The sequence below is a fragment of the Leptonychotes weddellii genome, chromosome 2 (assembly GCF_054177405.1).
Source record: "Leptonychotes weddellii isolate Sample4059 chromosome 2, ASM5417740v2, whole genome shotgun sequence".
Lineage (NCBI taxonomy): Eukaryota > Metazoa > Chordata > Mammalia > Carnivora > Phocidae > Leptonychotes > Leptonychotes weddellii.
The window spans coordinates 113,153,871-113,168,348 of record NC_138370.1 but is presented as its reverse complement, the minus strand read 5'-3'; the positions used below and the strand labels follow the sequence as shown (position 1 = coordinate 113,168,348).

At 37.3% G+C, this 14,478-nt stretch overlaps 1 protein-coding gene across 1 annotated transcript in view; it reads right to left on the bottom strand.

The window, feature by feature from the left end:
- Window positions 1-4,583: 4,583 nt before the first annotated feature.
- LOC145720163 (protein FAM13A-like) overlaps window positions 4,584-14,478 on the bottom strand; it is a 166,275-nt gene continuing 156,380 nt past the window's right edge. The window contains exon 6 of the mRNA XM_081812179.1: window positions 4,584-4,976. Coding sequence (XP_081668305.1) covers window positions 4,848-4,976 — 129 coding nt within the window. The 3' untranslated portion in view covers window positions 4,584-4,847. The remainder of the gene's footprint in view (window positions 4,977-14,478) is intronic.

Below are 14,478 nucleotides of genomic sequence, written 5' to 3'. Positions count from 1 at the left end.
TTAAATTAAAAATTAAATAAACAAATTGAAAAAACAAAATTTAAATTAACCAATAAATCTCACCAGGCCCAGACAGTTTTATAGGTACAGTCTGCCAAATATTGAAGGAACTGATAATCCTGATCTTAACTATTTCAGAGATTAGAAAAGACTCTCCTCACCTCATTTTGTTAGAACAGCAAAACCTTTACACCAAAAGCAGATAAAACATAGATGCAAAAATACTAAACAAAATAGCAGCTATCCAAAACTGGCAAGGTATGTAAAAATATGTACCAAGGGCACCTGGGTGGCGGTCAGTTAAGCGTCTGTCTTCAGCTCTGGTCATGATCCCAGGGTCCTGGGATGGAGCCCCCCATTAGGATTCCTGCACAGCCAGGGAGTCTGCTTCTCCCTCTATCCCTCCTCCTTGCTCGTGATCTCTCTCTCTCTCACACACTCTCTCTTAAATAAATAAAATCTTTAAAAAAAATGTTTAAAAAAAATTTGTACCAAGATCAGCTTCAGAACTGATTTGTTCCAGTGATGCATGATTAGTTTAAGTTTAGAAAAATTTTCAGTATATCTCCCCCGACAAGAAAAGAATAAATGGGAAAAACCATGCAATTATCTTTATAGACACAAAAGAAAATATTTGCTAAAATTTAACTTTCACACAAGATAAAAATTCTAAACAAACTATAAATAGAAGGGAACCTCCTTAAGCTTACAGAGCCTATCTAACAAACACAGCAAATATTATAAACCTAATTAAGTGTATGTGTGAAGAAAGACCTATAATGAAAACATGCTGACACTAACAAAAGCAATTAATTTGTTCATTTTCAAGTCTTTATTGAAGGTCTGTTATGTGCCTGGCATTGTGAAAAAATTTCAAAAAAAAAGTAAGAAAAAGAAATATGCCATGATGATACTTAAAAGTCAAATGTAGAAACTTCCCCTTAAAATCAGGAAGGAATTCAAGAAGGCGTGCTATTGCCATTTCTATTTAACCTTCAGAACATAGTACAAGAAAAAAGAAATTAAATAATTAAAGGCATGCAAAAAAGTAAACAGGCTCATTATTTCCAGATGATATGACTGACTGTCTACAAAGGAAATCAAAGAGAAGTGATCAACAAAATATTAGAACTAATGAGAATTTGGCAAGGCTTCTAAATATAAAAGACAACAATAAAAATTAGTTACAACATTAAATATCAGCAACAAAGTTTGAAGACATCATAAGTATTTCACTTATAATATCTACAAAATGTGGGCTACCTAGGACATTTAAGAAGAAAATTACATTTAAAAAAAATTAAAAGACATTAAAGAGGTCATGAGCAAGTGGAGAGTTCTATGAGGGTCATGAATGGAATACCAATTCTCATGAAATGGCTCTATCAATTCAGTTTAAATTCATTTTTTTTTAAAGATTTTATTTATTTGACAGAGAGAGAGACACAGCGAGAGAGGGAACACAAGCAGGGGGAGTGGGAGAGGGAGAAGCAGGCTTCCCGAGGACCAGGGAGCCCGATGCGGGGCTCCATCCCAGGACCCTGGGACCATGACCTGAGCCGAAGGCAGACGCTTAACAACTGAGCCACCCAGGTGCCCCTCATAATTATTATATTTTTTAAGATTTTATTCATTTATTTGACAGAGAGAGAGACACAGCGAGAGAGGGAACACAAGCAGGGGGAGTGGGAGAGGGAGAAGCAGGCTTCCTGCTGAGCAGGGAGCCCAATGCTGGGCTGGATCCCAGGGCCCGGGGATCATGACCTGAGCCGAAGGCAGATGCTTAACGACTGAGCCACCCAGGTGCCCCAACTATTCTCATTATTGAAGAAAATCTCCATAAACAATTCATGATCCATGAAACCATTAACCTTTGAAAGAAAAATAATTTAACAGTTGCTTCTATTACAAAACAGTGTATTTGATAACTGCATTATCCTTATCACACATTTTATAGTTAATATAACTTTGTATATTAAAGGAAACCTCTAGGGGCGCCTGGGTGGCTCAGTCGTTAAGCGTCTGCCTTCGGCTCAGGTCATGATCCCAGGACCCTGGGATCGAGCCCCACATTGGGCTCCCTGCTCTGAGGGAAGCCTGTTTCTCCCTCTCCCACTCCCCCTGCTTGTGTTCCCTCTCTCGCTGTGTCTCTCTCTGTCAAATAAATAAATAAAATCTTAAAAAAAATAAATAAAGGAAACCTCTATAAAATGTTGAGAATCCAATGACTAACTAAAACTATTATGTGCTTGTAATTTAAATTTTTATCAGCACAGTTTTATCCACTGATAAAAGCCAGGAAGGAAAACACATAACCTTTTATTTTATACCTTCATCCTAGCACTGAATGAATCTGATATTCATTCTCATACAATGACCTGACCTTGAATTTTTTGCTGAGGTCAAGAACACAGCGACTACACTAGGAAGTCCAGAGCATACCCCAACGGAAGAGAGAAGGAAAATAACTGTCTACCATCAGTTCCCTGAATCCTATTCTGGGTTTATACTGTGATCAATGAATATGGGTTGTGAGGCTTGTTTAGAGCACCTGTGTTTGGTAGAAACAAGACTGTCTTCTCCAGTCTTAAGTGTATTAGGTCATATGGAGCTGTGCCTTTCTATATTCTATACCTCTTTATAAATCTATTTGATCTTCTCTTCTTTATCATCTATTCCAATTATTTGTTTGCATACATCCTCTACACAGTATTGGTATTGGACATGAAATGGTTATATGAATATGTCCTTGAGCTACCAGGGCTGGTGATCCTTGCTCATCCAGGAAGCATCATGGCACTGTGAAATGGAGGTATCCTTTTTTTTTTTTTTTTTTTTTTAGTTTGGACTCAAATCAAGAAGTGGCTTTCCTACCTAAGGAAGAGAAATATAATCCTTCCTATTGCCTAAGAACAGTGACAACTGGCAGAGGGAACACAGATGGGGACAGATGGCTTAGACTAGAGAGACATCTCCAGAGTCAATGGACATATGCCATTTCTGGATTACCATTTTACATCTCTAGCCATATAGGGATCACAAATACTTAGCTGTCCAAGGCAAATACAGCTGTAACTAGAGATATCTGAGAAAGACAGCTATGCAGGCCAAATGGAGTAACATTAATACCAAGGATACACATCATTCTCATAGCTCACTCAGTCACTCTAGAAAGGACACATCAACCATATTTTGAAGATGTTCTCAGCTTTAGCCTTCAAAGATCATCTGGAGGAAAAAAGATCTTAAGATAAAATCCTGGTGAAAGAGTTAGTGCTTTATAATCTCTTATAGCTCACACGCTCTGCCTCCTATCTGGGATTTGAATTACAAGGATTTTAATCACCCATAAACTAAGCAGAGCTTAGTTTGTTCATGTAAATGTAAACTTGCTTATGTAAGGCCACAGAGAAGCTTAAATTAAAAACCAAAGCTTAACTAATGAAGTAATTTCTCTATTGCATTAGTTTGTTCATGAATCATACAGTTAGACTGATAGGGGATGATAAATGCACATTATTGATTCCATACATACCTGAAAAATTCCAAGTAGGATTAATTTCATAAGAGTAATACAATCCCGTCAAACAACTTTTATGACAGGTTTTGAGTTTATCTTTATTTAGGAAGTGATTCATCTAGGGTCTCTTCACATAAAGGTAGTTACACTAATATATGGAATTAATAAGTAAATGCTACTTAATGATTTCCCTCCAATCCTACCCTTTTCAAGGTATTTGTTTACGAGTGTATTTTTTCACACTGAATTTTTATTAATTCACAATAAACAAAATTTCTATAATACATTTGACTTAATTATATATAAGTTTGTAGACACAAATATTTCAGAGAAAAAGATACAAAAAGTAGATTGTATTTGAAAAGGAAAGCATGCTGGGTAGTTTGAATAATTTTCCAGGAAAAAAATCAGGGTGGAATAGGTTTTATAAAAAAGGGTTTTTTTATTTCTTTTAAAAATAAACCCGACTTACTGTAATCAAGACACTAAACAATTAACTCAATACTTCACTTGATTTACCTTTTACAGAATTATTTTTACGGTAACTTGCAATTAAAATCAGAGATTAGAATTCTTTTAAATTTTGCCAACAATGGACTCAGGAAAATTTGCTGAACTTTTTTTTTTTTTCCCCCCAGAATGGGGAAAAACAATAACTCTATAAATGTCATGGTGGCCAGTTAGGAATATTCTATATATCCAAGTAAATAGGAGAACGTCTACTTAAAAGATTAAAGATTAGGAAAGGAACTCTAAAATTAATGCAATAACTTCTCTGGTTGGACAAACAAATGATCAAAGAAATTTCCATGACATATTTTGGGTTAAAGGGGTTTTTCTTTTCACTGACAAAACAATTATGTAGATTTTAGATTTTTCTTAATAAGGAAAACAAAATTTTACACATTAGACTCTATTCTGTCATATATATGATCTTATTTCTTCCTGGTTAAAATTTACTCAATTATGTATTTTTATAATTATGAAAAATCAATAAAGTGATTTCTATTTTGAAAAAGAGAAATTATAGTTGGACATTGTATTTTACCCCCAAAGCAACCAAGGGAAGATCTACTATATTCGACTACTTCCTATGATGTAGGCGGCAAACAATTCTGATTTAGTAGAAGCAAAACCCTGTACTAAAAAATATCACTGTCATGTAAGAGGATTGTCTTGAAAATTTGGGGATGAACATCACTTTGGATTAAATGTACTAAATAAAAAGTGCTTTTTAAGCAGCCAGGTCCAGAAATAAAAACAAAGATAAAGGCTGAGGGAAATGCAAGAAACAGAGCATGGAAGCATGAGAACATCAAGAGCCCTGCTAAATGTTTCTCATGGTAGCCCAAAGGAGTAGACAACTTACCCTGGTTTTTAGAGATGGTTTTTGCATGTCTCTTTCTAAGTCTTTTGTTACAAGGATGTTAGGTAACGCGTTCTTACAACTGGCCTCCTATAAAAGAAGTATAAAAGAAATATTAGAAACCAAAGAACATTACCCTAACTGGAAATTACAATGCAGTAAAAAGCAATTTTTATGGGAGACAAGGCATTTCTGGATTGAACTATTTATATCAGAGTGACTGACATTTGTCATGAGGAATCAAAATAATTCCTTTCTTATTTTTCACCTACAACAGTGAAGTAAGGTAAGATGGTGATGGAGTAGGTATGGGACACACAGAACATATATATTCAGAGATGACTGTTGAGAATCTCATCTACACTCTGTCACTTACACAACCACAGACAGCCCCCCCTCTTCTTTAGAGAATTAGGTAGTTAATTCTCCAAGATATCAACCACCAAACTTAGAGTTTCCTTTTCCTACCACTTTTTACAAATGGGTTCTGATTATGTAAATACTTTTTCTTAAACAAATTCCTTCAAATAGTTTAGCAAACCACTATTGAATAGTGATAGTTTCATACAAACATCCTAACTGAGGAAAAGTATCTGAGTATTTGTTTCCAAAATTACTAAGCTTCAGTCCTTGGTTCACACAAAAATAGTACTTGCAAAGCTAGCAGAAATTACAAGAAGGCATTTACTATTTCTTTTTACATGATAAATAAAAACAATAATCTCATTTTTAAAAATACAATGTAGGGCCTCACTTACCAATAGCCACTAATTTGGATAAATTTTCCATAAGTGATTTCATTGCCAAATTAAGAGAGATAAATATATATAAGGAAGATTACAGACAACAATAAAACTAAGGAGAAAGTAAGTTCAATTTCTTTCACTTGCTCTATAACCTTGACCTCTGTATCACATTTCTTCCCTTATTTTTTACCTACTACAGTGAAGCTGCCCACCATCCATCACTGCATTATCTAAATCATGGATTTTTTCCCCCCATTTACCTAAGGGTTAATTAATTATAGTCTTTTAAACAATATTTTAGTCAAATACTTTACAATATTACTAAATTTTGCTGAAACTTCTTTATTTCTAAAGAGAACAGTATATTATTAGGATAAAATGTCCCTAAAGAAAATACTACTACTACTTGCTACTAAAAAATACTTACTGAATCTTGGGATGTATGAGGCACTATGCTAAAGTCTTTGCATTAATGTCATTTTTGCCCCCTCCATAGCCCTATTAGGATTAGGTACTATTATCATCATTCATTCCCCTTTTAAGGATAACATAAAATCTACAGAAGTTAACTAACTTGCCCAACATCACACGGGACTCAAAGATAGCTCTGTGTAAACTTATGAACTCATATCACCTTTAAATGATATCTCCAATATCCAATACACTTGACATCTTAAGCCACTAGGTTGTAGAGCCATAACATTTTAAAACCAAAAGAGTTTTTAAAAATCAGCTAGTCTGCCCCGCTCCTCTAATTTTACAGATGGGGACTTGAGGACATCTGAGGTGATGTGCCCAAGATCACAGAGAGAGTGGCAGAGCTGAGACCCGTGCCTGGACCATAAGGCTGTACGTTGCACCTGTTCCTAGCTTTGTGCTAGGGAGAAATGTGACCAGACTCGGAGGGGATCAAGAGCCTCCTCTAAGCTGGGGGTAGCTGTGGGACTGCCAACACTCCCAGCTGCCTGTGGCCTCACGTACAGCTCTATGGAAGGACCCAAGGGTACATTTCTGAGCTCTCCAAATAAGCCTGCATTCCAGTCCTACCCTTTCCCACAAGTCATAACACCTGCTGGCGGTAAGCTGCTTACTGGAAATAGTGAATGAACCCATTCCCACTTCTGACTCACTGTGAGAGGGATAAACTATATCCAGCATGACATTCAGGAGATCCAAGTGATTAACTGTATAATCTATTGCGTAATTTGACCACACTGGATAATATAATTATGCTTAATCCTTATACCCCCTTTTAAAACTACTGGGATGTAAATGTTAGAATGTGATGAGAAGAAAAAAGGCTGACTCTCAAGGGAAGCTAACAGGAATCGCTGACCTTTGTTTATGATTGTCTGAGTGTTTACAAATGCCTACAATTCTTTCTTCCTTATGCATAGGCTAAAAGGGACAGTGTTTCTTTATTACTCTTATCTCCCCCACCCTGTCCCTGTGAATCAATGAGTACAAGGTTGATAGCTAGCTTTTCCCTATAAAACTTTGAAAACCTTTTCTGTAAACTTTTATCTGAAAATGCCACTTAGATGAATTATGTTTATTTTTTGTTTTAGGACGTTACATTCAGACAACAGAGATTAAGTAAAATTTGGTAGTCAGGGCACTGAAGTGGCAGTCAAGAGATCTGACTTCTCATCCTGGTTCTCTAACCAACCAGCTATAGGAACTTAGGCAGGCATTTCAACCTTTTGGACATCCCTTGGTTCAAAGATTTCTAAAACAAAGGCACTGGATTAGGTGAGCTCCAAGAAACTTTTCTGGGTCTTAAATTTCAAGATTTTCGGATTCTTTCAAGAAGAAGCAATATTTGTTGACAAAAAGGTAACCCACGACCTGTTCAGAGTTGCATTCCCAATGCCCCATGAGACTGCTGCAAAGTGCTGGTGTCTACCCAGGGGGCTCCGGGGCCACAGAGGGAACATCTCCTGCAGGGCTAATGTTACTCAAATTTCTGGAGAAAAATTAATACATTCCACTAGTAGCTTAAATAAGTAACTGGAAATAATTTCATGTATTTTTTTAAGACAGATATATTATGGAGTTAAGTGAGAAACTTTTTTTTTTAAGATTTTATTTATTTATTCATGAGAGACAGAGAGAGAGAGAGAGAGGCAGAGGGAGAAGCAGGCTTCCCGCTGAGCAGGGAGCCTGATGCAGGACTCGATCCCAGGACCCTGGGATCATGACCTGAGCCGAAGGCAGATGCTTAACCATCTGAGCCACCCAGGCGCCCAAGTGAGAAACATTTTTAAGGTAAAACTTTTTTACAGTTATACCTTTATAAAGCCATTTACACTGGTGGGTATATATTTAAGAGAATTAAAAACAAAGGTCCAAACAAAAACTTGTAGACAAATAGTCATAGCAGCATTATTTATAACAGCCAAAAGGTGGAAACAACCCAAATGTCTATGAAACAATGAATGGATAAAGGAAATATGGTATAACTCACAATGGAATATTACTCAGCTATAAAGAGGACTGAAGTATGGATACCTGCTAAACATAGATTAACTTTGAAAATATCATGCTAAGTGAAAAAAGCCAAACATAAACAGACATATATATTGTGTATATAAATAGACATATATTGTGTGATTCCACGTATATATTGAATGTCTGGAATAAGGCAAATAGTGACAGAGTGGTGGCTAAAGGCTAGAGGGAGGGGAGGGATTCCTAATGGGTCCAGTCCGTATGGGTTTTTTTTTAGGGTGACAAAAATGTTCTGGAATTAGGTAATGGTTGCACAACTTTGTGAACATTTTTTTTTAAAGATTTTATTTATTTATTTGACAGAGAGAGACACAGCGAGAGATGGAACACAAGCAGGGGGAGTGGGAGAGGGAGAAGCAGGCTTCCCGCCGAGCAGGGAGCCCGATGCGGGGCTCGATCCCAGGGTCCTGGGATCATGACCTGAGCCGAAGGCAGTCGCTTAACCGACTGAGCCACCCAGGCACCCCCTTTGTGAACATTCTAAAACACAATAAATTGTATATTTTAAGCAGGTTTATCTTATGGCATATGACTAATATCTTTTTTTTTTTTAATAAGTCATTTAAATCCCCACACTCCCAGGGCAAAGGAAGAGACCTTGAGTTTGCTTGAACTCCTCCTTTAGAACTGCTTTGAAAAGGATTGAAGGGGGAATGATTTGTGTTTGTTAAGTATTAAAGTGTATGTGGGCATAAAAATTCACTCAACAAGTATTAACTGAATGCTATCGTGTATGGCATTCCAATGCTAGTCACTGGAGAAGGTAATGATAAACACATCAGACCCGATTACAGGGTATATTTATATTTAAACACTTCATCTGCTTAAATGACTTAATTGATTGCTCACTCTAATGATTTTTGTGCAACAACCAATTGCTTAAACCAGCTGTGTCACCTTGGTATCCTGAAAACACCATTTAAAAATACAGTAGGGAAGGAAAAAATACTTTATCACAGCTTTGTTGGCCTTCTATTCAACTACTAATGACATGAAAAAACGGACAAGTACTCAATGTTTCTTTAGCAGAGCACACTACTCCCACAGTTATTCACAGGCTTGTTCCTCATTTCGTCCAGGTCTTTGTTCAATTTCACTAAAGAGGATTCCCTTCCTGGAACACCTTATCTAAATTGCTACTGCTCTCCCCTCCCACTTAATGCGCTCTCTCTCCCTACTCTATATTTCTTCATAGCCATCAGCAAAATATGACTTTAATACTTACTGATTCTAAAACTGATGGTTGCCAGAGGGGAGGGAGTGTGTGGTTGGGTGAAATAGGGGAAGGGGCGTGAGAGATACAGGCTTCTGGTTATGGAATGAATGGAGTAAAAGTCTCAGCATAAGGAATACAGTCATTGATACTGTAATAGTGTTGTATGGGGACACGAGGTAGCCACAATTGTGGTGAACATAGGACAGTGTATAAACTTGTCGAATCACTATGTTGTACACTTGAAACTAACATTGTGGGTCAACCATACTAAGAAAAAAAAATTAAAAGAAAATACTGTTTCTCATTCTTTGTTCATCTCACCCTCTTCTGTGAGAGGACCGGATCAGTCTTGCTTATGAATAGATCCACAAGGCTAGAACCATGAGCCCCTACTAGAAGCTAGTAGGGGCTCAACTGCTGAAGTGAATGGGTAAACGAAATGATTGAGTAATATCCCTTTTCTAACCTTTCACAATCCCCTGGGCATTCTTCCTGTTTTCAGTTCTCTCCTTAATCAGCTTACATTTCATGATTCTTCATTCCTTTGCTAATACACTTAATTTTCTTCATCCTGTTTCTAATCATTGTATTCATCTGGAAAAAGTACAACCTTGGACAAATCCAGCTATATGCCTTCTCTGTGCTGAGAATTAAGCAAATGAAAGTGGTTGGGGGAAAAGTACAGAATTAGTTGACTGTTTTATGTTAAATTTATTATCATAAATCTTGAGTGAGTCCTCTCTAACGCATGGCAATTCTGTTATACTTCTTTAGTAACTTGACTTTCCACCCGCCAACATGACATTTCATGTCTTCTCTTTTCTCAAACCTCTTTCCATCCATTCTCACTTCATAGCTCATTGGGAAAACAGAAGACTGGAATAGATGCTACTCACTGCCTCACCATCAAATCTGCAAACATTCCATCCTTTCTGCCTTCCCTCCAGTTACAATGAAAGAGAAGATGCTGATCCTATCAGCCATTCTCTCCACACATTCCCCACTCCTGGGGATCTTATCTCCTCTTATTTTCTCAAGGATTTCCCTCCCTCAATTATCCCCTCATTCCCTCTCTACTAGATCGTTCCCATTAATCACAAGCGTGCTCTGGAATTGTATCTTTTCGGTTTGTTTTTAAAACAAAACTTCCTTAATCTCATTTCTCCCACTAGTTATGGTCCATTTCTTGGCTTTCCTTTATAGCTAACTCCTTCAAAACAGCTGTCATCACTCACTATCTCTACTTATTTTCAAAGCCCTCAAATCTGTTTTGTTTTGTTTCTTATCACCACTCTGCAGAAAGAGATGAAACTGTCCCAGCTTAGTCTCTGTCTTACTCAGGTTCTTAGCAACATCTGATCCAGGTAACTAGTTATTCTTGAACTACTCTCTTCCATTAGCTGCCAGGACATCACTGGTAGGAAAAAAAAAAAATTCCTATCTCACTGACCAACTCCATAAAGTCTCCTTCGTTGCTGCTTCTCCACTATATATATACAATCAAGTTATATATCTATTGCTTATTGGTTTATTTTCTGTATCATTAACTAAATAGAAGTTCTATGAAAGCAAATAATTGGTTTCCTTTACTCACTACTGTGACTACAATGCCATAGAAAAGTGCCTAGTAGAGTAAGAGCTCAATAAATACATGTTGAATAAATGGCTGAAGTTGGAATGACTCAAGAGTTGATATAAATTAGTCTTCCTTTCCCAAATAGTATGATTTCAATCACTTTCATGGCTTTTAAATCAACCAACACACTAATGACTCCCAAATTCCACTTGTCTTTAATGTTTCTCCTGAGTTCACATCACTTTTATCTAACTGCCTACTTGGCAACTCTACTTGGCTGTCTAATAAGCTTCTAAACTTAGTATGTCCAAACCTGAGCTTATACTTTATCAGCAAAAAAATCTGTCAGTCCTTGAGTCTTCCCCTGATTAACAGATGGCACACAGTTGCTCAACCCAATGTCTTAATCTACCTTAATTCTTCCCTTTCCCACCCACATCAAACCCACCATCAAGTGCAGTCAGTGCTACCTCCAAAATAAACTGGGATTCATTCACTTGTATGCACACAGCCACCCCAGTCCTAACCATCACTGTTCACTTAAATTATTTCAATCATTATACCTTCTACAAGGCTTTTATATGTAAATGGGATAGTGTTACTCCTCTATCAAGGTCTTATCATTATTTCTGGACTGAAATCTAAACTCTTTGCCATAACCTACACAGCCCTGACCCAGCTCTTCCCTACTTCTCTAACCTCCATCTCATACCATTTACCCTCTCCCTCACTATGTCTCAGTCACATTAGCCTTCTTTTATTCCAAGTCCCTTCCTACCTTCAAGTATTCAACCTTTATGTTTTCTCTTCCTGGAATGCCTTTCTACCATTTTTTTTTTTTTTTTAGCACAGCTGCTGCATTCTTATCCTTCAGCTCCTGTGTCACCTCCTCAGAGAGACCTTCTTTAACAATCCCATCTCAGGTGGCTGCCCCTGACTGTGCTCTTATTAACCTGCTTTTTAAAAATCGCAGTACTTATTCAAATTTGTAATTAACAATTTTATTTATATTTCTTTGTCTGTCACTCCCAGACTTTGAGGTTCATGAGGTCAAGAATTTGATTAACGTATCCTCAGCATCTAGTTGGTATTTAATATTTGTTAAATGAATAAACATTAACAATGTCGACTTCTACATCTCCCATCCCATTAGTATTAATTTCCAGCCATTAAAGAAATGTGATGGATTTCTATGGTATTAGGAATCCGATAATAATATATTTTCTTATAACCTAAGTAATATAATGGTGGGTGAGGGTAGGTTGCAAAGAAGCTATTATAACAAGGAGGTAGCTGTCAGCTGTATTTGGTGTGCTGGGGTCCAAACCGTAAGGTGATTTGGTTAGATTTAGTGACAGGGAGAGCAGATGACAGAGAACAATACTGATATGATCACAAGTTGAGACGGCAATGTTGATACGATCACAAGTTGAGGTAATAGCCTGTGCCTGAGGCCTCCTATAGGAAAGAGCATACAGAACAGTGCTACTTTGCACATAACCAGAACCCAACTAATGAGACTGGCTGATTACAGACCACTCTTTACAATGCCATAAAACTCTCTGTGACTTATCTCTATCTGCAAAATGAATCTTAATTTGACTGTAAAAAAAAAGATGTTTTCTTAAAACTCAAAAGCAATAGGATGTTATCTTTACACAAATAAACAGAGCAAATTGAATAAGAAAATAGCACTTTCTAGACCTTCACTATGTATACTTCTGGGAAGAAATCTGTGATCCTTAGGCATGGTCAGGGAACCAGAACTGACGGAAGTGAGAAGTAATCAAACCCTGGATATATTTTAAACTTATTACATTTACATTGTAAACTGCAACTACAATATTCACACATATAACCTTAATTGTCTTTTAAGTATATTAAAAATGGCTTTACAGAAAATGGCAAGTCATTTCAACTTAAAACAGGAATGAGCATGGAATTGTCACAAAAACTGGTTAAATCAAAGATCATTGTATACATCATTAAGCATTAGTGTTTGGACACTAGATCTTAATATTACAATCCAATACAGGGTTTCTTATAGCTCCTCGGTCACCTCTTTGGAGAGGCTCTCATCAAAAACAACCTCCCCAGTTACTGTTAATCTGCTTTATTTTTGCCACAGTATTTATTGCTTTAAGATTGGTTTAGGTGTCTGTATGTTATTATGGTGATTTCAGATATAATCTTAATATCTGTGCTTTTCGTTGATAATATAGCCCACCATATTTTCTTCGTTCATAGTCTTGACTTGGAAAAGCTCTACTTTTTATTGCTGTGCAGAGGGGTTGGAATAGTGATCTACCGTCATTGGCAAGCTAGCCAGTGCGAGACTCAGGACCTTTTCATTTGCTGTTCCCTCTGCCTGGAATGCTCTCTTGCCCCGGAAGTTTCCATGCCTTGCTCCACCACATCATTTGATCTCTGGTCAAATGTTAGCTCAGAGGGACCTCCCTTCACTTTTCTATATAAAGCAGTGCCCTGAACTTCTCTCTCTTCTTTCATATACCATTAATGTCAAGTCCTTATCATGGTTTAATTTTCTTGCAGAATCTATCATCAGATGGCATATTAATTTCCTTAATTGTTTACTGTATACCCTGGCCTAAAGGCAAACCCTATAAGAACAGGGATTTTTTTTTTTTTTTTTTTTAATTCACTGCTATTTCTTCAGCTCATAGAATACTGCCTGGCTGCATAACAGGCATTCAATAAATGCTTGTTGAATGAACAGATTGATGAAACAAAACAACCTCTTCTGATTCTTCTCTCCTTCAGTTTATCCAACTCACGAATGTCAAATTTTCTAATTTAGAACTCCAATGCAAGTCACTCCTTTCCTGACAAGTTTTAGTTCCTTCCACTTACCAGAACAAATTTAAACTCTTATTTCTGCTATCCAAAGGCCTTCAGCCCACTCTTCTTGTCTTATCTGCTCCACACATACATTATAACCTGGATCACTTGTTGCTTGTGCCAGTTACGTATATGCTTGTCCCAATCCCCATCCCTGACCTTAATATGTAAAGGGCATTTCATCTTTTTTGCCTCTTATAGCACAAAGTGGATGACTAACCTTTTTGCATGTCTGGCATTCATTTTCCCTTAATTTAAGGGAAGACAGAAGAAACCACCCTTCTCCTACTGGTCACAGTGTTTCAGTCAAAGTATGTCTCTGACCAACCTCACATTGCTGTATATTAGATCTCCAGAACTTATCTTGCAAAACTGAAACTCTGTACCCCTTAACCACACTTCTGCATGTCTCCCTCTACCAGCCCCTGTCAACCACCAATATACTCTTAGCTTCCAGGAGTTCAACTTTTTAAGATTTCCACATACAGGGCGCCTGGGTGGCTCAGTTGGTTAAGCGACTGCCTTCGGCTCAGGTCATGATCCTGGAGTCCCGGGATCGAGTCCCGCATCGGGCTCCCTGCTCGGCAGGGAGCCTGCTTCTGCCTCTGACCCTCCCCACTCTCATGTGCTCTCTCTCTCTCATTCTCTCTGTCTCAAATAAATAAATAAAATCTTTAAAAAAAA